At 37.6% G+C, this 22,459-nt stretch overlaps 1 protein-coding gene across 1 annotated transcript; it reads left to right on the forward strand.

Moving 5' to 3' along the window:
• Positions 1 to 710: 710 nt before the first annotated feature.
• Positions 711 to 21,809, forward strand: sccpdha.1 (saccharopine dehydrogenase a, tandem duplicate 1). Its single transcript, XM_043695436.1, has 12 exons — positions 711 to 980; positions 3,136 to 3,245; positions 6,415 to 6,495; positions 7,365 to 7,494; positions 9,014 to 9,063; positions 11,607 to 11,737; positions 13,270 to 13,387; positions 14,994 to 15,113; positions 15,233 to 15,289; positions 16,212 to 16,323; positions 20,553 to 20,634; positions 21,496 to 21,809. The coding sequence occupies exons 1-12, from the start codon at positions 794 to 796 to the stop codon at positions 21,599 to 21,601; spliced, it is 1,284 nt and encodes a 427-aa protein (XP_043551371.1). The 5' UTR covers positions 711 to 793; the 3' UTR covers positions 21,602 to 21,809.
• Positions 21,810 to 22,459: the final 650 nt, after the last annotated feature.

Genomic DNA, 22,459 nt, shown 5'->3' on the forward strand with positions numbered 1-22,459 from the left:
GGTTGACTAAGCTCAGACTTTTCTCTCTGGAAAGAAGGAGGAAGAGAGGTGACCTGATCGAGGTATACAAGGTAATGAGAGGCATGAATAGAGTCAATAGCCAGAGACTTTTCCTCAGGGCAGGATTAGCTGGCATGAGGGGTCATAGTCTTAAGATATTAGGAGAAAGGTATAGAGGGGAAGTCAGAGGAAGGGTTCTTTACGCAGAGAGTTGTGAATCTATGGAATGCTTTGCTAGCACTGGTGGTGGACATTTAAGCGACTGCTGGACATGCACATTGATAGCAGTGAATTGAGGGGTGCATAGGTTAAGTTATTTTATTTTACATTAGGATTAACCCTCGGCACAACAGCGTGGGCCACAGGGCCTGTTCTGTGCTGTAATTTTCTATGTTCTATTAAATCATCCAACCATTAACGTACCCATTGTAAGATTGTTCTCCTGAAACTTGTGAAGATACTTTGCTTTAAAAACTCAAAAACTGTATTTTTTAAAACAAAATCAAAGCTGTGGGAAAACGACCAAGAAAATTCCCAATCAACATGACCTTTATTTATTTGTTTATAAATAAAGGGAATTTTAAATTCAAAAAAGGCTGAAATAGACATATGAAATAAAGACTATGCTGATTGTTGAACTCAGATGAGGACTGCAGCTTATTTGAATCAGCTATTTGCTGCATGTTTAAAGATGGACTTTTGGTAACGAGGCGCAGAACTGGGCGGAGGGTGGGGTTTAATAGGCTGTGTGTGCGGTGTCTCGCTTGGTCTTCAGACGAGTGGTTCTGTAGCTATGGCGATCGGCAGGCCATACGATCTGATTATCTTCGGCGCCTCCGGTTTTACCGGCCAGTATGTGGTAGAGGAGACGGCTCGGGTGGCGTCCGAGACAGATGGCCCGCGGCAGCTCACCTGGACCGTGGCCGGTAGGAACCGCACTAAGCTGGAGGAAGTGTTGGGACGGGCGGCCAGCGCTCTTGGTGAGTCTCAGGCCTCTGGGCCGCTAACAGGCCTCAGGAGTCACAGTGGTATTTGCGATGCAAAGGCAAATCCTCCCAGTTAAATTGAAAGACTAGTGAGAGAAAGATCATATAAAATCCTTTTGCTTTGAAGGACCGAGTATGTGTCTAGTTGCTTCCTCCCCGGTTGTTATGAGCACCAATGTGTCAGGACATGAAATGCTCGTCCCATGGTTCATTTACCTGAAATGGCTTGCAAATATTGATTTTTCCAAAGTTGACAACACCGAGTCAGCTTTGTTTTGAGTCAGAATTCTTGTCTGCTCTTTCTCCAGTGCTGGAGTGAATTAATTCAAACTCACTGAGGATCTCTGTTTAATTTTGGCTCTTGTGTTTTTAAAGCTAAGATGAACCATTCTGATGTTAGGGTGGTTATTATTGCAATAATTGCCATAAGATATTTGCATAAATTTAAATCTGGAGCAAGGTGTCCCGAGGCACTTAAAAAGTCAGACCTATATACGAATGTAGCTAGAGCATTAGAAGTGACTAAAGTCCACTGTCAGAGGGTATAAGTCATAAAAAGTGCTGTATAAGTGCAAGACTTTCTCAAGCGGTTTAAAGGTGGGAGAAGTGTAGCAAGAGAAAGCAATATAGGTGGGCATTTCTGTTGTATGGTTAAGGTGGGCGAAGGGGATGAAATAGCGTGAATAGTATGGTAGATTGGTATTAAAGAATTGAATATGTAGTTTAGGATGTTGGGCCCAAGAAGTTTGCAAAGATGGGTAACAAGTGTTTGAAAACACCAACCTGCTTACATTGCATTCAATTAAACATTCATTCAAATCTTCATGACCATTAATTCTGCATGCATTCAATAACCTTCTCGCAGTTTTCCCATGTACCACTCTCCATAAATTCTAGCACTCTGCCTGTGTGAGAATTTCTAGTGGGCAACTAGAGACTGGCAATAGATGTCAGCAATGTTGTGAACAATTCCAAAACCTCTGGATGTCATGGAGTCATTGTTGTACAGTGTGGAAACAGACCATTTGGTCCAATTTGTCTATGCTGACCAGATATCCTGAATTAATCTAGTCCCATTTACAAACATTTCCCTCTAAACTCATTCATGTACTCGTCCAGATGCCTTTTATGTGCATGGACGATTAATTAAGTGTGGTGTAAGCATGTTGATGAACAATGTTTTGAGGAGGAATTAAGGAGTGTTGGTGATGCGCTGAATGTTTAAAGATTGTCTTTGGGTTGAGCAGTGCATGAGTGAGTTTTTATGAAGTTAGAGTGGGCACAGCACAGTAATTAAAATTCCTGGCTAAAACTGAGTAGGTTAGATTCAGGCAGATTGACCTTTGCTTACATTTTAAGAAACTAAAGAAACCAAATCTAATTTAAATCTCAATTGCGTTGGAATATTCCACTATGCTACACCATTGGCAGTATGTTGTTTCACTGTACTCTGCAGCTGCAGTCTCAAAATTTTTTATAATTTAAACATAGGATATCAGAAGAATGACTGGTCTTGTTGATCTGATTTCTTTTTTAAAAAACATTGGTTGAATTGTCTGTGTATAGTTGAAACATTTGCTCTTTTATAATTTGGCAATGCTGGGAATAAACAACCTTTCTGTTTCTAAATCAAATTAGATGGTCACGCTGCAAACTGTTATTTTGTATGCCTTCTTTTTTCTAAGGTAGAGTAGATCAGTTTGTCAAAGGCCAAAGCAGGTGCTGTTTTACATTTGATCACTGCTGGGGTTCATTTTCAATCCTTAAAAAGTGAACTTTCCTCCTTTTGCCTCTCCATGCTTTCAACCCATTACACCAAGGTGACTGATTTAAGAAATTCAGTATTTCTTTGCTGCATGACATTTCTTGTTCTGTCTTGTTCTTTTAAAACTAGTTTTGATTATAGATTTAGTTTCCACCCTTGTATTATAAAAGAAGATTTGTATGCTTGTTTATTGTAAAGGGTGTGTGTATACACTCAAGGCGTATTCTTTTTTAAAAATCAAGGAAGCAATATAATGCAATAGATTTCTAAAGCGGACAGGTAGTTGCTATGTTCCATCGAATGAAATGTATTTTATGTTCGAATGGAAAAAAAATTCATTTTCCCCACGATACACTTTGTAAAGTAATAATGCTCTTGTTTCAGGAATACCAGAGCTGAAGTCTAAAGAATGTATAATCTGTGATATAAATGATCCGCTCTCACTTGCCGAAATGTGCCAGCAGGGATCAGTGATCCTCAACTGCGTGGGACCAGTATGTATACATTGAAGTTCAAAAGCAGCAAATTTGTGTCTTTTATTGGAGCAATGTTGTCTTGTCAATTTTTAAGAACATATTTGCACTACATTTCAGTATTTAATTCAATAGTATTAAGCAAAATGTGAGGTAAAGCACTTGGGAAGGGGTACGAGACATGGTATTACACAATTAATGGTATGTTCCTGTAAAATAATGAAGATCAGAAAGCTTTTGATGTGCACATCTACAGATTCTTGAAGGTAGCAGTGCAAGGAGATAAGGTGGTTATCAAGGAAAATGGAATACTGGCCTTTATTAGCCCAGGTACAGAATACAAGAGCAAGGATGTTATGCTGGAACTGTATAAATGCTGGTTAGGCTACAACTGGAGTATTGCATGCAGTTCTGATCACTGTTTTATCAGAAGGAAGTGATTTTTAAAGGGGGTGCAGAGGTAATTTATCAGGATGTTGCCTGGGTTGGATGGTTTGAACAATGAACAAAGATTGGATAGCCTGGGGTTGTTTTCCTTGGCGTGGTGAAGATTGAAAGGAGACTTGATTCAAGGTATAAAAGATTAAGGGGCATAGATATGGTTAATAGGAAAGCACTTTTTTTTCCCCCATTCTTTGAAGGGTCATTAACCAGGAGGTGGAGATTTTAAGGTAAGGGGTAGAGATGAGCAATCTTCTCATGCAGAGGATGATGGGAACCTGGAGCTCTCTACTTGTAAGGGTAGTTGAGTCAAAAACTCTTGTAATGTTTGAGCAGTGTCCAGATATTTACTTGCTACCTTCAGGGCCATGGGCCAAAAGCTGGTAAATGGGTAGTGTGCAGTCGATCTTTGTGGACTGATGGGGATATGATAGGCTGAATTGTAAATATTATTTTTAAATGCACAACTTTTAAAATTATTTTTGTGGAAGATTTTTTTTCCTGTAATGCAGTGTCATTTGATGCATGCTAAAGAGATTAGAATGTGTAGATTGGGAAGATGATTTATCTAGATGGGATAAAAAGATTACACACCGTGAAAGGTGAGAAACCAGCTTGGTTTCTGCTTCCTAAAAGGATATCTGGGAAATACTCACTTTAGGAGAAGGGCTTAGTTTGTGAATCTTCCAAACCATAGAAGTCTTTAGGTTTATTAAAACTGAGAAAGGTTAGGCTTGCATTTCTTGAGTAGACTTGGGGAAAAAAAATCATTGTGTTGTCTTACACTCCACTGCAAAGAAACCGTAAGGAGTCAGCTAAGTAGAAATTTGAGTTGAAGTAGGAGTGTGATCTCAGAGTATCAGGATATGAGTTAAAACTTTGTTTTGCTGTGTGATTTTAACATCATTTTGTCTTTAAAATTTAGCTGTCAGTTTACTTTTATTTCTTTTGTTGAAAACCTTCAGCTTTGTGTGAATATGTTTCAATGAATAACCACCAAATTACTGATTAAATAAGCCAGGCTTTATTCTAGGATCTGACTTGTCCAATAGTACCATCAGCAGGGATCATAACAATATGATCATGTAAATTAGAAACAGAAGTAGACCTTTTAACCGTTGAGCTGACTCTGCCATTTGATAAGTTTATGACTGATCTTATTGTGACCTCACATCCACGATTCTGCTTATCCTTCTTAAACTAGAATCTATCAAACTTCACCTTAATTTTCACTGGTCCTGCCTCAATTTCTTTATGAGGAAGAGAATTTCTCAGACCTATGACCTTCTGAGAGAAAACAAAATCTCATCCTCCTTTTGAACCAGAAAGCCTTTTTTTTTAAAAAATGTGCCTTTTAGTTCTGCAGTCTTCTATATGAGATCGCATCCTTTGCACATCCTCTTAGGATCTTCCATGTTCCACTAAGATCGAATGAGATACAGACCTGTCCTATTCAACTTTTCCTCATAAGGTGACTCCCTTCATCCCAGGAATCTGTTGAGTGAAAGCAGAGTACTGCAGATGCTGGATAATCATACATTAGAAATCTCATCCAGGCCTGTGGTTCACATCGTAAATATTTGTGGTACGTTGCTCATTACATCTTGTCACCTTGAAAATGTCCCATTTATGCATGCTTGCTTTCTTTCCTGTTAGCTAACATGTCTTCTGTCCATGCTAATGTTACTTCTAGACCATGGGTTCTTATCCTTGTAGTAACCTATGATATGACACCTTGTCCACAGGTTCCCTTTATCCATGTGTCTTGTTGCCTCAAAGAACTTGAATATATGGCCAAACACTTTCTTGCTTTCACAAAATCGCATTTACTCTGCTCGATTGCAATGTGACTTTAAGGTGTGGTAAACCTTCCTTTAATAATAGGTTTCCACATCTTTCGGATAGATATTAAGCCAACTGACCTATAGTTTACTGTTTTGTGATGTCCTCCTTTTCTTGAAAAGAGTTAAATTAACTCTTATGGGGCATTTCCAGAACCAAGGGAATTTTGGAAAGTTAAAGCCATTGCGTCTATTGTCTCAGCATCCAGCTCTTATAAGACCCAACGATGAAATCTGTCAGGTTATTTGACTTTTTATTAGCTTTCATTTCCAGTATTTCCGGTTTTCTCAGTTCCCTGGTTATTGATAGTAAGTTCCTCCCTTGCTTTCATCTCTTGGTTTATAATTAATCTGAGATGTTATTTCTATCCTGCATAGTGAAGACATACAAAATATCTGTTCAATTCATCTCCCACTTTCTTCTTTTTCATTTCTAATTTCCCAGACACCTTTTAGAGGATCAACATTTACTTTACCTAAAGAAGTTGTTAATGTTTGTATTTCTAGCTATTTTTCTCATGTACTTCATTATTTTTTCAATAATTTGTATTTTTTAATATTCTGACCTGCCTGCTACAATCCTTGTACGCTTTTTGTACCAAATTTGAAAAAAAACTTTAATTTCCTTAGTCAGGGATAGTTTGCACTACTCGCATTTATTTTTTTCCTCAATGGAATGTATACTTTGCTGAAATGTGAAATTACCTACAATTGTCTGCCACTGTATTTCAACTGTCTCTTAGCCTAACTTCTCTTTTTACTTTGACTCTGACCTCCTGTCCACATAATTGCCCTTTTTTTTTGAGCTGTTAGAAATAAGTGTCTCTTTATGTAATGAACTACACTAAAGAATTGCAATGGTCCAACTTGATTTTGCTGATAACTGACCCAAGATAATCTGTCTATAGTACAGATTTTTCGGTGAGCCAGTGGTGAAGGCCTGTGTTGAAAATGGAACTCACTGCGTTGATATTAGTGGTGAACCTCAGGTATTGATGTTTTTCTCTTTTTTTATTTTAAAAAGATCATAATTAAGTCACTTTCCCAACAGAGGCTGTTTTATATATATTACTCAATAGTTTTAATGTGTTCAAAATACTGTTTTGTGTATTTTCCTCATTGTAAATAGAAACATAGAATTTGTATTTAAGGTGACCATTCAAACCATCCTGTTTGTACTGGCTCCTCAGGGAGATATTCTGCTAGTCCCATTCTCTAGCCCTAACTCCATAACTCTCTAAATTTAGCACTTTCAAAATATATATCCAACTCTCTTTTGAAACATTATATGGAATCTGTCCCAGCACACTCCTCCTATCTCATGGGACACTTGGTCTACATGCCCAAAGAACTGCAGATTTAATATCAATCTGTTCAATCACATGAAGATAAATGGAAGAAACTTGTGATATTGATTAGTGAGCATTTCAAATCAAGGGAATGCTAACGCAGATTTGTAATCTATCCTCTTACTTGAAGTGATTTATCATTATTTGAAAAAGTTTAATGAAAATTTCTTTGTACTTACTACATGAAATTGTCAAGAAAGTATCAATAAGCAATCTGTTAACAATAGGTTATTTTGAAAACAGAAGTCTTTTCATAAATGGGTCAGTCAGCACCCAAAAACAATAAATTCACTTTAAGTATCTTCATCAGGATTCAGATTTTTTTTTCCCCCTCTGAATTAACATAAATTTCTGTCAAATGCTGATCACCCATCTGTGTTTTTCCAGAATTTAGCATTTAATTCAGATTTCCAGCTGGTCAAATAATTTTTTGCTCTTCAATGCTGTAATTTGATTCAATAATTATTTTTAAAGAAAAAGGAAAATTTGCATTATTTTGTCATTAACAGTTTTTGGAAGGCATGCAACTAAAATATGACCATCAAGCTGCTGAAAAAGGAGTATATATAGTTGGAAGCTGTGGTTTTGATTCCATTCCAGCAGATATGGGCGTATTGTTTACCAGGAACCAATTGAAAGGTAATTTACAATGGGTAACTGATTTAAAATGTACAATTGTAGCACCACCAGTATTACAAGACACCTGAATCCTTCAATTTCTATCTAGACAGACTTTACTCAGGAGTTGTAGTTTTGTCTGCTATGTCATTTTAAGATGTGTTTTGATGTGTCAATGTCTGTCAGCTGCATGTTGCTTCTTTGTGCAGTATGAAATAACTTATAGGGAAAAGTCAATAGCAAGGTAAAACAAAAGCAGAAATTGCTGGAGAAACTCAAGTCTGGCAGCATCTGTGGAGACAAAGAGTTAACATTCAGAATTGCTCTGAAGAAGGGTCACTGGACATAGTCATCATTAGATTCTTAATTCCAGATTTTTTTAAAAAATTGAATCCAAATTCCACCACCTGCTGTGGCAGGATTCAAACCCAGGTCCCCAGAATATTAGCTGAGTTTCTGCATTAATAATCTTGCAATAATACCACTAGGCCATCACCTCCCCAATCAGTGAGTGACAGATTGCATTTTGAACATGATTTCTTTTGGACTCCAAGTTCACATACAAATGTTAGTTGACTTAGACGTGCATCAGGTTTCTGGAGTAAGATGAGTCAGTGTTGAAAGAAGAAAGGTAACCAGTTGGAAAGAGAACATTTACTGATTTGCCAACTTGAGATGTACATTAACATGCTGCTTCATCTCGATAAAGAGCATTATTCACAAAACCTGCGGTGATTGTTATTTCTAGGTTTTCAGTCTGTTCCTTGGAAAGTAGCTCAGGGTTTGTAATGAAGATAACTACCTTAAGAAACTTGGTATATATTTGGAATACCACCCTGCAATCCAGTATTTTATTTATCTTTTATTTTTGGTAATCGGTTGTATTTCAAGACACAAAATTCCAGTTCTGATTAACAGAACTGATCTAATTTCTGTGGGCACTCTGAGAATCAATTGGTTGATGGTTTCAATTGCACATTGAGTGACTACCTTCAACAAAAATGAAGCTACTGATTGCTGTTGTTTCTTATGTTGGTTAGCAACACCTTCTGTTTGCCATTTTCAATTTCTTAATTTCTTAATTCTGTTTCAACTTTACATAAAAACAGGTGTCATGATTTTGAGCCAAATTCGATGCCTAAGTGAGACTATTTTGGATAACTGGGATATAGAATTCCTTCCATCAGTGCTGAAGGATGGTAATTGGTCAATCATGCCTGTACTGCCTCTTAAATGAGCATCATTACCTAGTGCCTGTCTTCTTTTTCCTTGGTACCCTTACATGTTATTTTTATGCAAATAATCATCCATTGGCCAGTGAAATGCTTCTAATTAGACGCTCTTCAAACTTTCTTTGTAGTTCATTATGTAATGTCAGTTGAAAAATTGTGTGGTTCAGCAGTCTCTGGTGTGATCCAATTTTTGTGGATGGTTGAGAATTATGAAAAATATTTAAGATATAATTGATAATTTGGGATTTTGTTTTAAACAGGTACTTTGGAGAACTAGTCATTCAGAATTTTGCATTGTTACTTTTCAGGTACTCTAACTGCAGTTGAAAGCTTCGTATTAATAAAATCAGGACCTGAGGTTTGTTTCTTGTCGATTTTCATGTAACGTAGTTGAAATAATAAACTCTGCTATTTATATTGGTATATGTTTGCATCCATCCAATTAACCAACTTAGAATAGATTTAATTTGTTATCAACTCTCCCTTAGTGTTGCTCTGGTTGAGTCAGAGATGTACAGCATGGAAACAGACCTTTAGTTCCCCCCCCCAGGGAAAAGACCTTGTCAATTTTCCTTATCCTTCTACCTCATTATTTTATAAACTTCCATAAGGTGACCTCTCAGCCTCTGATGCTTCAGGGAAAATAGCCCCAGCCTATTCAGCTTCTCGCGATAACTCAAACCCTCCAACCCTTACCAACATCATTGTAAATCTTTTCTGAATCCTTTCAATTTCACAACATCCTTCCAATATTTGGGAGACCAGAATTGCAAGCAGTATTCCAAAAATGGCCTAACCAATGTCTTGTACAGCTGCAACATAACCTACCAATTCTTATGCTCAATGCTCTGACCAATAAAGGAAAACCTACCAAATGCTGCCCTTCCCTATCCAATCCACGTGAAACTCCACTTTCTAGGAACTATGAACCTGCACTCCAAGGTCTCCTTGTTCAGTAACACTCCCCTAAGGACCTTATCATTTATGTGTAGAAGTCTTGCCCTGATTTTGCCTTTCCAAAATGCAGATAGTTTAATCTATCTAAATTAAACTCAAATCTGTCACTTCTTGGCCCATTGGCCTAACTGATCAAGATCGTGTTGTAGTTTGAGAGAACTTTCTTTGCCGTCCACTACACCTCCAATTTTGGTGTCATCTGCAAACTTACTTACTATGCATCCTATGGAGATTTGATAAAGGTACTCTATTTAAAATCATGTTGAGTGTGAACAGAGCAGATGGGGAAAAACTGTTCCCACTGCTGTAAGGATCAAGAACAAAGGGGCCCAGATTTAAACTAATTGTATAAGAAACAATGGAGGTCCGAGGAATGGCTTTTGCACTCGGCAAATGGTTAGGGGTTGGAATGCATTGTCTGAGTGTGCAGTGGGGTTTGTTCAGTCAAGGCTTTCAAGAGATGCTGGTATTAGATGATATGTTTAAGATCCCAAACTTGTTAAAAGTCTGAAACTCTAAACCAAAATTGTTGCTGTAAATACATTTAGAAACACACATAACTGCAGGATACCCTTCTGAACAGATGAGAAAAAGCAGAGGTATGTTTACTATTCACACCCCATGACTCATCAACATTCTGTAACCTTAATCTTGGAATCTTGGAGGGGTGAACTATTGGAACTGTTCACTTAAATCAGCAAAGGAAAGAAGGTTGTATTTCTGGCTTCAAAACTATTGGGGCCACGATGTGCCCATACAGATGTAGTATCTGTGTCTGGCAGCAATGGCGCAGTGAGGTGTCTGCATCAAAAAGGGGTAATAAAATGCTTTAATTTAATGCAAATCCTGGAATTGCAAGTTGCTCACTGCCCCCACTCAAAGCAGCAAGCAAGTTGTCTTTTTAGAGTTCCTTTAGTCAGTGACACCATTTATGTGTATGGATAGAGTTAACACTGGATTTCAATTCTGTGTGCACACTGATGATGCCAGCAGTTACAGTGCAGTAGCAGTAGATAGTCCAGAGGATAAGACATTGATACACATACTGCAAGGCCAATCAACATGGAGAGCAATACACAGGATTTATTTTGAAAAATACCTCCACCATGATCACAGGAAGATACAAGTTATGATTTTCGATCAGTACACACCAAGGATCAAATGGGAACAGACCATATTTAGTGGTCTTGATCTTTTTAAAGAGGTCCAGTGAATTAATTAATTCAAGTTTGATTATTCAGAGGATGGTTTGTTTTATAACGATCCCAGGTGAACATTACAGTGCACATTGGAGGAAGGGCATGTTTCTGCCAGGGTTTATTATTATTGTTACCTATTAACAACCTTACTTTCTGAATTTAATTGCCCCTTTGCCCCTTTTGTTCTGCATGTTCCATGTGATTCTTATCTCTGTGATGCAGAGATTGAATAAATGTTAACAGTTTTTGTAAGCCAATTGTAGTATCTCTGTTAAATTACATATTTTAGGATAATTTTGATAGAGGTATGCACTGGAGAAGCCTAGTATTTAGAATAACGTATTTCTTTTCTGCTTCCAAATTGAATCATCCTCCGTTTCCTCATGTTGATTAGTTACTTTTGAAAGTAGCACAAACTTGATGTGCTCAAGTTTTTACTCAGAAATGAAAAGTGACTGGATTTGTCTGTTTTTGGTGGAACCAACTAAAGGATAAACATTTATCAGAAATCTGGGAGACCTCTCAACAGTTTCAAATGAGTTCCAGGGCTGAAAATATCACCATCCTTTCATTGTAAATTTAAACCAACAGTAATTGTGCCAAGTGAAAGGCAGGTTTTTGATAAAGAAATATACTGTAATTTCAACCATTTTTGATAATAATTGGACTGACTGATTTAAGAAAATTGTCTGTGCATTTAGTATGAGATTTCTGCTTGTCCGAACCATTTCTGTCTTGTTAATAGGGTGCCAGTTTTCATGAAGGAACTTGGCAGTCGGCAGTCCATGGACTGTCTGATCAGGATAATCTGAGAAAACTGAGGAGACAGTTTGGACATAAACCCCTTCCAATTATGGGGACCAAGCTAACACGGAGGTGAGAAAAACAAATTCCGTGTAAAAGCAGTCTTTACTTAATCAAGGTTGATACTATGTGCTTCTCCTCAATAGTTGAAGGCACATTAACAATGTATGGCTGAAATTTACAATCATGCACTGAGGCAGCATATAATCTCTGTGCATGATTTGGGTTTTCTGTTGACTATTGTACATTAGCTTACAATCATCTGTATTAAAAATTGTATATGCTCAGTGGAAGTTAAAATGTTCCCGATGTCCAGAACTAGGGGTCACTGTCTCAGAATAAGTGGTATGCCATTCAGGACTGAGATGAAGAAGAATTTCTTCATTCACAGGAAGCTGTTGGGGCCAGTTCATTACATAAGAGGGAGCTGGATTTGGCCCTTGAGGCTAAAGGAATCAAGGGGTTTGGAGAGAAATGGGAAAGTGATACTAAAATTGAAAAATTAGCTATGAGCATATTGAATGGTGATGCATGCTGAAATGGCTGAATAGCCTACTGTTGCACCTATTTTCTATGTTTCACTAGACTACGCTCTTGATGCTTTCTGTACCAACCTTTTAGATTACTTAGTGTGGAAACAGGCCCTTCAGCCCAACAAGTCCACACCACCCCGCCGAATACCCATACCCCTACATTTACCCCTTACCTAACACTACGGGCAATTTAGCATGGCCAATTCACCTGACTTGCACATCTTTGGACTGTGGGAGGAAACCGGAGCACCCGGAGGAAACCCACGCAGACACGGGGAGAACGTGCAAACTCCACACAGTCAGTCGCCTGAGGTGGGAATTGAACCCGGGTCTCTGGCGCTGTGAGGCAGCAGTGCTAGCCACTGTGCCACACCGTGCCGCCCACGCAAGAAATAGGCAAAACTTTCAGTAATGCTGCTTTTGAAAGGAATAGTATATTTTGTTAACTAAGGAGACTAGCAGTTTTTAAGTTTGATATTTTTCTAATAAATATGTGCTTTTGTACCCTTTCAACACTTTCATGAAATGCTCTAGATGTCTCCACACTGCCTCCCATTTGTTAAAGTCCACTGCTTTAAAACATTTCTTTCACATCTGACAGCAATAATATTTGTCTATTTGCTATACATTGAATTTCCCTTTGTTTTCTCTGCTTGAGTGCAAAGATTTGCCTTCACTAACATAAAATGAATGTTTTATACTGTGTGACCTAGACCTTGATTTGCTACAAGGAAAACTATTGTGTGCTTGGTTTGCCATTCCAAATGGCAAGTAATATATAGGTCTGACTTATTACTTAATTCTTGTGTGCTTTTCATTTACAAAACTTTGCTAAGTATAAAATACCAATGTATTTCTTTAAATAAAGTCTACAGTGATGTAAAGCTCAATTTTTTTTTTTCAAAAAAGCAGGGTGGTGTTATTTTAAAGAGATGTATTTTTAGCAAAAAGGAAAAGCAACTGAAAAGATGGCAGTTCTCCCTGATGTGGTAGAGTTCAAAACATGTGTTGTATAATGAACAAATGTACGTGCTTGGCTAAAAGCTTCTTTGAATTTTTTTTCCTCCACAGAGGATCAGTATTTTATAATGACGCATTGAATCAATATGCTATCCCATTCATGGGATCTGATGCTTCTGTAGTTAAACGCACCCAACGTTATCTGCATGAGAACTTGAAAGAAAGCCCCGTAAGTACATTCTTAGCTTCCGTGAAACCTGCACTTTTTTGTAAGAAACTCATGGTCTGTTTAGCTTTTCTTAAATGCCTTGAATATGGCTTTAAATATTTCAAAAATAAGAGGTAAAAATGCAATTCATGTGATTTCCGCCCCCTCAAAAGCTGAAACTGTCTACAAGTTATAGCCGTTCCAACAATGTAGTTGGCTCTTTGCAGAGCCTGAGTAATTTTGTTGGAATTTTATGTGACCTGCCAAGAAAATGAGATGCCCATTTAGTGTTAAGACCTTATGTGGACTTATCGTGAGCATTTCTGGCTCAAACGTGAAGAAGTAGATTTTTGAAGAAAAACTGCTGGAAACTTGTCCAGTTTAAGCTCGGTGGCAGGAACAGTCAAGTTCAAGGGGTTGGAATGTAAGAGTAGGGAAGTGTTGCTGCTTCTGCACAAGGTTCTGGTGAGGTCACATCTGCTGTACTGAGAGAAGTTTTGGTTCCCTTCTTTAAGGAAAGATACTGTTTCATTGGAGATGGTTCAGAGAAGGTTAGCCAGGATGATCCCTGGTCTGGAGGGAATGTCATCAGCAAAAACGAAACCAGTTAGGGATCTACTCAGTGGGAGTTTAGAAGAATGAAAAGTGATTTCATTGAAACATATAAGATTTTAAGGAACTTGGCAGGGTAAATGCTGAGAAGATGTTTCTCCTCATGGGACAGTCCAGGACTGAAGGCATATTCTCAGGATTAAGGAGTGCCAACTTAAAACTGAAGTGAGGAGGATTTTTTTCTGAAGGTTGTGTCTCTTTTGAGCTCCTTGCTATAGCGAGCTATGGAGGCAGTGTCCTTGTGTACATTTAAGGCTGATTGTAGATTCTTGATTAGTAAGGGAATCCAGAGTTGTGGGGAAAAGGCAACAAAGTGGACGTGAGGAGTGTCAGATTAGCTACAATCCTACTGAATCGTGGAGTAGGCTCAAGGTGTGGAATGGCCTACTTCTGTTTTATTTCTTATGACCTTGTGGATTATTCTTCAGAATCAAAAATAAAATGATGACCAATAGTGGAATCAAAAAAGCAGGGAGAAAAGGCAAGCAGAATACTGATGAGGGATCATGAGTACAGTGATGTAACCAAACACTCTTTATGTATTGGATGAAAGTATCAAAATATTAAAGAATATTGCTGATAAATAAAACAAAGGAAAATGAAGCAAACTTGAGTGTGTACATATACACATGCACATTTGGAATAAATGAATGAAAGCATTTATAAACTGCTACATGGAAACTTAAATTTTCACAAGAAACCATTTTACTGTGTACATCCCACCTGATTATTTGGGTTTGTCGGTATAGGCATGTGTGGTGCATATTGTCAGTGTCAGGGCTGTAGAGAAAGAACAGAGAAAAGGGACTATGTAGTCTTAAGGAAATTTGAAAAATCAGCAATTTAATATTCCTCTGTTTAATTGAACAAAATTGTGTCCGGTCCAAGCATAGCACTTAACGGAAGTTCATTGTGATTATAGTTATATCTATCAATAGACTCTTTCAACTTTTGGGTATTCCTTTTAATTGACTATAATTAGTTGCTGTAACCCAATTTGATATTGTAACTTTAGGTCCAATATGGTGCTTACGCTGCTGTAGGTGGAATTGGATCAGTCATACTTCTAATGGTAGCTGGTTTCTTTCTCTGGTGTTTCACAAAGTGTAAATTGGGAAGAAATCTTCTAATCAAAGTAAGTAGCTTGTATCTATGATTTACACAAGAATATTATTATAAACCACTTTTTTTAAAAAACGTAATCAGTTTTTGGTGAGAATATGTAATTTTTATTGCTTTCTGTTTAACATGTAGTATCCAGAGTTTTTCTCGTTTGGATATTTTACAAGACAAGGACCAACCAAAAAACAGGTATGTTAATTTTGTTTTTTTTGTTGTTGTTTCATTTTGTGTTGAACTTCTTTTATTTTTAGGCCATCGTCAATTCTAAACTTACAGGTAGATTTCTTTATTCACTCTATTTCAGTATTGCTGTGCATGCTGCATTGTGATGGAGAACTTAGAATTCTTTGAACTGTCTTCATTTCAGTAAAGTAAAAAGGGAGACTAACAGTAAATCCTTAGAACTTTAGTAAGATAGGAGAAATTATTTGTCCTGACATGTGCTCCTGGTCTCTGAAAGACCTTTTTTTAATTAAAAAAAGTTGAAATACCCATTTCACTTTTTAAAAACTAATTGATTTTGTTTCTGGATAGACCATTCAAAGTAATTTTATTTGAGAGCTCCTTCAACTATCAACTTCTCTCACTTTTCAGATTTGTATATCTGAAATTCTACATGATTCAATGTATCATAGAATCCCTACAGTAGGGAAGCAGGCCTTCCGGCCCATTGAATCCACACCGACCCTCAGCAGAGCATCCCATCTAGACCATTCCCCTACCCTATCTCTGCATTTCCCATGGCCAGTCCACTAAACCTACGCATCTTTGTGTGGGTTTCCTCCCACAGTCCAGACATGGAGATGTAGCTATGGTGCAATCACTTCTCTATTATGAAATAAACTATTTCAGAATCTGCCCTAACAAATTGTTCAGTTATCAGCATTTGGCTCAGTTGTATGCAAGCTTGTTTTAATTTTTACTTTTCAGTTAAATGTATTGAGCATAACTATCCTGATGACCTTTTTTTTTAAAATGTAGAGCAGCAAAGCAAATTGAAATTTGAGGCTGCTGTGTAAATCAAACAACAATAAAGGTCTGTAACAAATAATCTGCAACGAAGCAAAATAGACTGTTTGTTTTCAAAAGAAACTTGTGTTGTACTTTCCAGATGGAAGGCACCTCTTTCAGCTTGACCTTCTTTGGTGAAGGGTATCCAGAAGATGTAGATCCACAGCAAGGCAAACCTTCAGTAAAAATCTGCACTCAAGTGAGAGGGCCAGGTATGGGTGATGTTTAATACAAACTAGCCTCAGTCTGAAGTACTCACCATTTCTTATACCTACTTGGAATTTTCAGGGAAAAGTGATGGTGATGACAAATACACTGTGTTTTAAGTTCAACTGAGTTTTTTTTATTTAATAAATATCTCTGTAGTGAAAGAAGATTAGGTGAAGGAATTCTAGAGCTAGGGGCTTAGGCAGCTGAAGGAGCAGCTCCCACTGGTGGAGCAGTTAAAATTGTTTCAAATTTCCAGCATCGGCAGTTCTTTGCTTTTTGTTTAGAGTTTAGCTCCCTTCCAAGAATGCCTACCTTGAAGTTCTGCTTCTCTATCTAATAGGATCTTCAGCATATATACCAACCTCTTCCTAGCTACAGTCAGGCCTGAAGAAGGGTCACTGACCCAAATGTGGACTCTGCTTTCTCTCCGCAGACAGTAGCTCCTGAGTTTCTTCAGCACTCTTTTCTGTGTAGAATTAAAATTAGGATGCCCAAGAGACCAGGGGAATGAGGATTGAGAGGAGATTAGAGATGGGGTGGGGCCAAGCCATAGAGAGATTTGAAAACAATAATGAGAATTTTAATTGTGGATGGAAGAGCTTAGATGCAGATTCTTGTGGTAAGCAAGTACATGACAGTACATGTCAAGGTTAGGCAGCATAATTCAACATAGGGAAAGATAGAGAGAGAGAGATGGAGAACTTTAATTTGTAGTTTGAATACATTTATGTTGTCTTTCCAGTGCACATAGTCACTTTGCATTTCCTTTTTAATGAATACAGTGTGCTGTACTGAAACTAATGCTTTTGTTTTAAAAGTATACCTGCATGCAGCTGAGAAGTAGGTCTATCCAAAGAATGATCTTCACAACCCTATCTCACCCACCACCGCCTAAATCTCATCAATTATTAAATTGTAGATGCTTCTGTGATCTTGCAGTTCCAGTTTTATTTAAATATGCATTTTAATACAATCCTTTCTACGAAATGCTTTGCATTACATGACCGCATTATACAAATCTAAAACCCTTCCTTGACACTTGTACTGTGCTCAGAGCAGTACTTACTACTGATTAGCAGATGATTATAGACAACTGAGTTAGTAATGGGAACTGAAAAGATAAGATGGCAAGCTTTAAAGATAAAGTATAATTATTGCTGTTATCTGGTTTGACGTTATTGCCCATCAAGCAATTTCTTTCTCCTTCCCTTTCTTTACCTTTTCATTTTATATGAATGAAAGAGTACCAAGCTAAAGTACAGGAAATGAAAGTTGATGCTTTCATTGATGTATGTACAGTAAGCGCACAAGATGGCAGCCGGGTAGGCTCCTAAGCCAGAACTCATCCATTTCTTTTCTTTTTCCTCTTGCTCTTTTCTTTCCTTTCCTTTTCTTCCTTTCTCGTTACCTGCATTGTTCCAACCGCATGGTGGTGGAGAGTTGAACCAGTGTGAACTCTATGCCTTACTGACCGCATGGGAGCCCGCACTCTGCTTCCGACCTTATAAAGACTGTAATGCTGAACTTGTACGTTCTTATTTCTTTCTTTCTTTTCTAATTTATATCTAAGATTTTGAACCTAGGTATGTTTGTACCTAAGATGGTGCTGGAAATGGCGCCATTGTATTCCTTTTGCTATACTCCTATCCCTGTACATGTGACAATAAACCTGATTTTAAGTCAAGACTTCCTGATTTTAAACATTTGACTTAAACACTGTAAAACACAATTCCATACAGGAGTGTATTTATAATTTTAAAGATCTGAAAGATGAATGTTTCCTCTTAATTACAAATTGCTATTTTATATTGTCCTGCATTGTGTTCCAACTTGCGTACAAATTGACTTGTGAACGAAACCTCTTTTCAATCTGAGGACTGCCTGTATTCAGGAAACTTAATTTTTGATTATGGTTTGCTTTCCTTTTGTTTTTTTTCCAGACTTGTCCCCACATTGTGTCCTCCTTCTTTTTAGTTTTCATCTTGTATTGCTCTTTCTTTTTATCTTTTATGGTGTTACCTTTATCCAATTTGTAATAAGTGACCTTTGGTTAATGGTTGGCTTTGCCAAATCCATGGAATTTCCAGTGTCAAGTCTTTTATGGTCCACTTATTTAAGGAAATATATAATTTTCTTAGAGGCAGTTCACAAAAGATTCACAAAGATGATTCCCTGATATGAGCAAAGGCTACATAGATTGGGACTGAACTTGCTGGAGTTTAGAAGAAAAAGTAGTGATCTCATTGAGACATACAGGATTCTTGAGGGGCTCAACAGGGTAAATGCTGAGAAGATGTTTCCCCTCTCGCGTGAGAGTCTAGAACCAGATGGTACCAGTTCAAGACATGAGGAATTTCTTTTCTCAAAGCTTTTCACAGAGTTGTGGGGGCAGAGTCCTTGCTTACATTTAAGGCTGAGATAGATTCTTGATCAGTCAAGAAATTAAGGGTAATAGGGAAAATAGGAAAGTGGATATGAGGACTGTTGAATCAACCATTATCCTATTGAATGGCTGTGGAGGCTCAAGGGGCTGAATGACCTCTGATACTTCCTATTTCTTATCAAGTTATAGTCTTTACCTGCATAGCTTACTTTCCATGGATCCACAAAGCTATCCTTGGTTTTACTCCCAATGAAGAAAATGAAATTTCCGTGAAGATGCTAGCACAGTGTAAGCTTTTTATTTTGATAGAAGGCTCAAGGGGCTGAATGGCCTACTTTAGTCTCTACTGAATCTGTTCCACCATTCAATGAGGTCATGGCTAAACTAATAATCCTTCACTACACTTCCCTCCTTCCTCTCCATAACTTTTGATTACCTTTATTGATTAAATTCTGTCTGTCTATCTCAGCTTTGAATAAACGTAATGACCTGGCTTCAACAAATTTACCACCACCACCTGAGAGAAAGTATTCTCCTCTTCTCTATCTTAAATATTCAACCATATATTCTAAGATTATGCCAACTGGTCCTAAACTATCCCACTGGGGAAACAACTTCTTTGCATCTATTCTGTCAAGAATCTTGTATGTTTCAATAATGTCATCTTTTCCTTTTCACATTCCAATCTACTTGACCTGATCTTGTAAGACACTCCCTCCATGCCAAGTGAACTTTCTCTGGTCTGCCTGCAATGTCAGTGTACCTCTCCTTGGATAAGGGCCCAAAACTCTTTTGTATTCCAGCTGTGGTCTGATTGTATATTTGCTAAAAACATACTAATGTACACAATATCGTGTAGTTTTGGTGAAATCTCCGTAACTTTATGCTCCATTCCCTTTGAAATAAAGGCCAATATTTAATTTGCCTTACCTATTCCCTTCTGAATTTGGTTTTTTGCTTTTTGTGATTCATGAACCAGGACATTCCCAGTATTTGATCATTAAATGTTCATCGGTGACCTCTTCACTAATGGGTCTTCACATTGATTAGAAATTGCTGATTAAGCTTAAGCATCTAGCAATTCAATTAGTAACACATTGAAAAATAATCTATCACAATTAGACTTATTGCTTGCATCTCTTTTTGCTGTAAGACATAGGAGCAGAAGTAGGCTATTTGGCCCATTGAGTCGTCATCTATTCAATGAAATCTGATAATCCTCAACTCCTCTTTCCTGTATTTTTCTCATAAATGTTGATTCTCTTTACTAATCAAAACAACCCCCCACCCCGGCCAGTGAATCTTGTGTGTATCAATAAAGTTACCTCACATTCTTCTGAGCACAAATGAGTACAGACTCAACCTCTCCTCATAAGAGAATCACTCCTTACCCAGGACTAGTCCAGCGAATTCCCTTTGGACTGTCTCCCATGTCAGTAGATCCCTTCCTGGCTAAGGGGACTGAAACTGTTCAGTATTGTGTGGTCTAACTAGTGATTTGTATAGTTTTTACCAAGACTTCTTTGCTGACTACCATTTTTGTTGTAATACTTTAAATTTTTCCAAAAGCCTGGAATTTCTTTGTTAAAATTATATTTGTATACTTTGATGCATCACCTGATAAAATAATAACTAAATAATTTGAAAAGAAAGTCCAATGTTATCTTGATAGCTTCCTCTTTTTCTGCAAATGGTGGGCTTTTGGTGATAGAACATTGTATGGCAAATGTTTGCTTTCAAAGGAAAGTGTACTTTTGCTTAAGAGCATGATTTTCAATTTTCGATGGTGCAAGTGGTTACTTTTCTGTTGGCCTTATTTCAGAACTTCTATTTTATTTTACTTACCAGAACCTGGTTACATTGCGACCCCAATAGCTATGGTACAGGCAGCTGTTACAATACTTTGGGAACACAAGTCTCTGCCCAATCGGTGAGTTTCAGAACTTAGACTGTGTGAAATAATTTTGAAATGCTGTTGTTGAGTCTAAAAGCTTAATCCAGAAAACACAAAATAAGTGTATCAACGTTCCCATTTCTCTCATTCTGCATAGCCACATCTTACAATAATAAACTGATAATGCATATAGATCTTCCACAAGCACAGGAAAGCAAATTAGTTCATTGTGTAAATTTTAATTCTGAAAGGAGATAATGGGTGAAAGCCATAAGATTATTCCTGTCTTTGTCAAAAATCAACTTTGCTTAATCGTTCTCAATATGTCTCAATTCCTTCTTGTTAGAAATCTACGTGTTATCTTAATGAATCAATGCATGTATTTAACTTTAATTGCCTTTCACCCCACAATTTCCAGTGTATGAAGATATTTCACCTTAAAGTTCTTGTTTTGTAACTAGTGTTTCGAGTAAAGTCCTTTTACTATTTAAAAAAAAACTGAACCAATTTGACTAATTCACTTCCTTATCCTGACATGTGTTGTTGGTGTCACAATTGGCCTATTTTCACTCTATGCAGATTGTTTTTATTAGAGAAAATTATTTCTATTAGATTTTAACTATTTATTGTACACTTTTTAAGTCAGTTGCACATGAAATATTGTTCCACTTTGCTTTTTAAATTTCAATATGGACGACTGGTTCTGTTTGATTATAAATATTAAATGATGCACAGATTTGAATAGTTTCTTGCAAGAATACTATTATCTTCCAGTGATTGAGCTAATTGCTTTAGATTTGAAGACCTCCAGGGTGTCTTCAGTTTGAGCTCCTGAATGGAGCTGAAAAGGCTGTTCATAGTTTCAAACTTCTTATTTTTGTTCCTCCTTCCTTCTAGGGGTGGGGTGTACTCACCTGGAGCAGCATTCTCGAAGACAACTCTGATTGAAAGACTGAACAAATATGGCATTGAGTTCAATGTTATCAGCAAGCCTGAAGCATAAGTGCTTCCACACGATTTGAGTCCTCTGAGTGTGGTGGTTCATTGTCCTGCTATTTACTACACTGACAAGATTTGTACTTGATAATTAACAGCTTTTTCGCAGTAGTTAGCTCATGTTGTAATATAATGAACGAATGCTAAATAGTTTGAGACTTGCTTTTGAGGATTGAGTGTTCTGATGGTAATTAAACTTGTTGAATGTAACCATTTCAAAGTTGTCACTGTATTTTTAAATTGAATTGCAATTATTCTATTTATATTCAACATGTTACAAGGGAAGAAGAATTGAAAATCATACTACCACCTGTAATTCTAACACCATTCTGGACTCTTGTTATAGGGTCTCTGTGTCTGTCCCTCCGCCCCTCCCTGGATTTGGCCAAGCACTTCCATTGGATTGGTCCATACTTACCGACAGTGTAGAAAATGTGTTGCTGGAAAAGCGCAGCAGGTCAGGCAGCATCCAGGGAACAGGAGAATCGACGTTTCGGGCATACAGTGTACTGCAGTGGTGTACTGCAGTGATGTACCATTCTGCAGAATGGTTGACTAGGAGACTCTCCCAAACCAACCTGTTTGGTGACATTTCGAATATACCTTTCAGGGCCAGCAAGTCCTGGCATGGGATTCCTCAAAGCTTCCAGCCCAAAAGTAGGAATGTTATCACTGGTCCATGTGACCACTAGGATAGGGTAGCTGAAGAATAGAACATTCCTGATGAAGAGTTTGTGCTCGAAACGTCAACTCTCCTGCTCCTCAAATGCTGCCTGAGTGGCTGTGTTTTTCCAGTACCACACTTTTTGACTCTGATCTCCAGCATCTGCAGTCCTCACTTTCTTCTGGGATAGGGTAACTAAGC

The sequence above is a fragment of the Chiloscyllium plagiosum genome, chromosome 9, assembly GCF_004010195.1.
Source record: "Chiloscyllium plagiosum isolate BGI_BamShark_2017 chromosome 9, ASM401019v2, whole genome shotgun sequence".
Lineage (NCBI taxonomy): Eukaryota > Metazoa > Chordata > Chondrichthyes > Orectolobiformes > Hemiscylliidae > Chiloscyllium > Chiloscyllium plagiosum.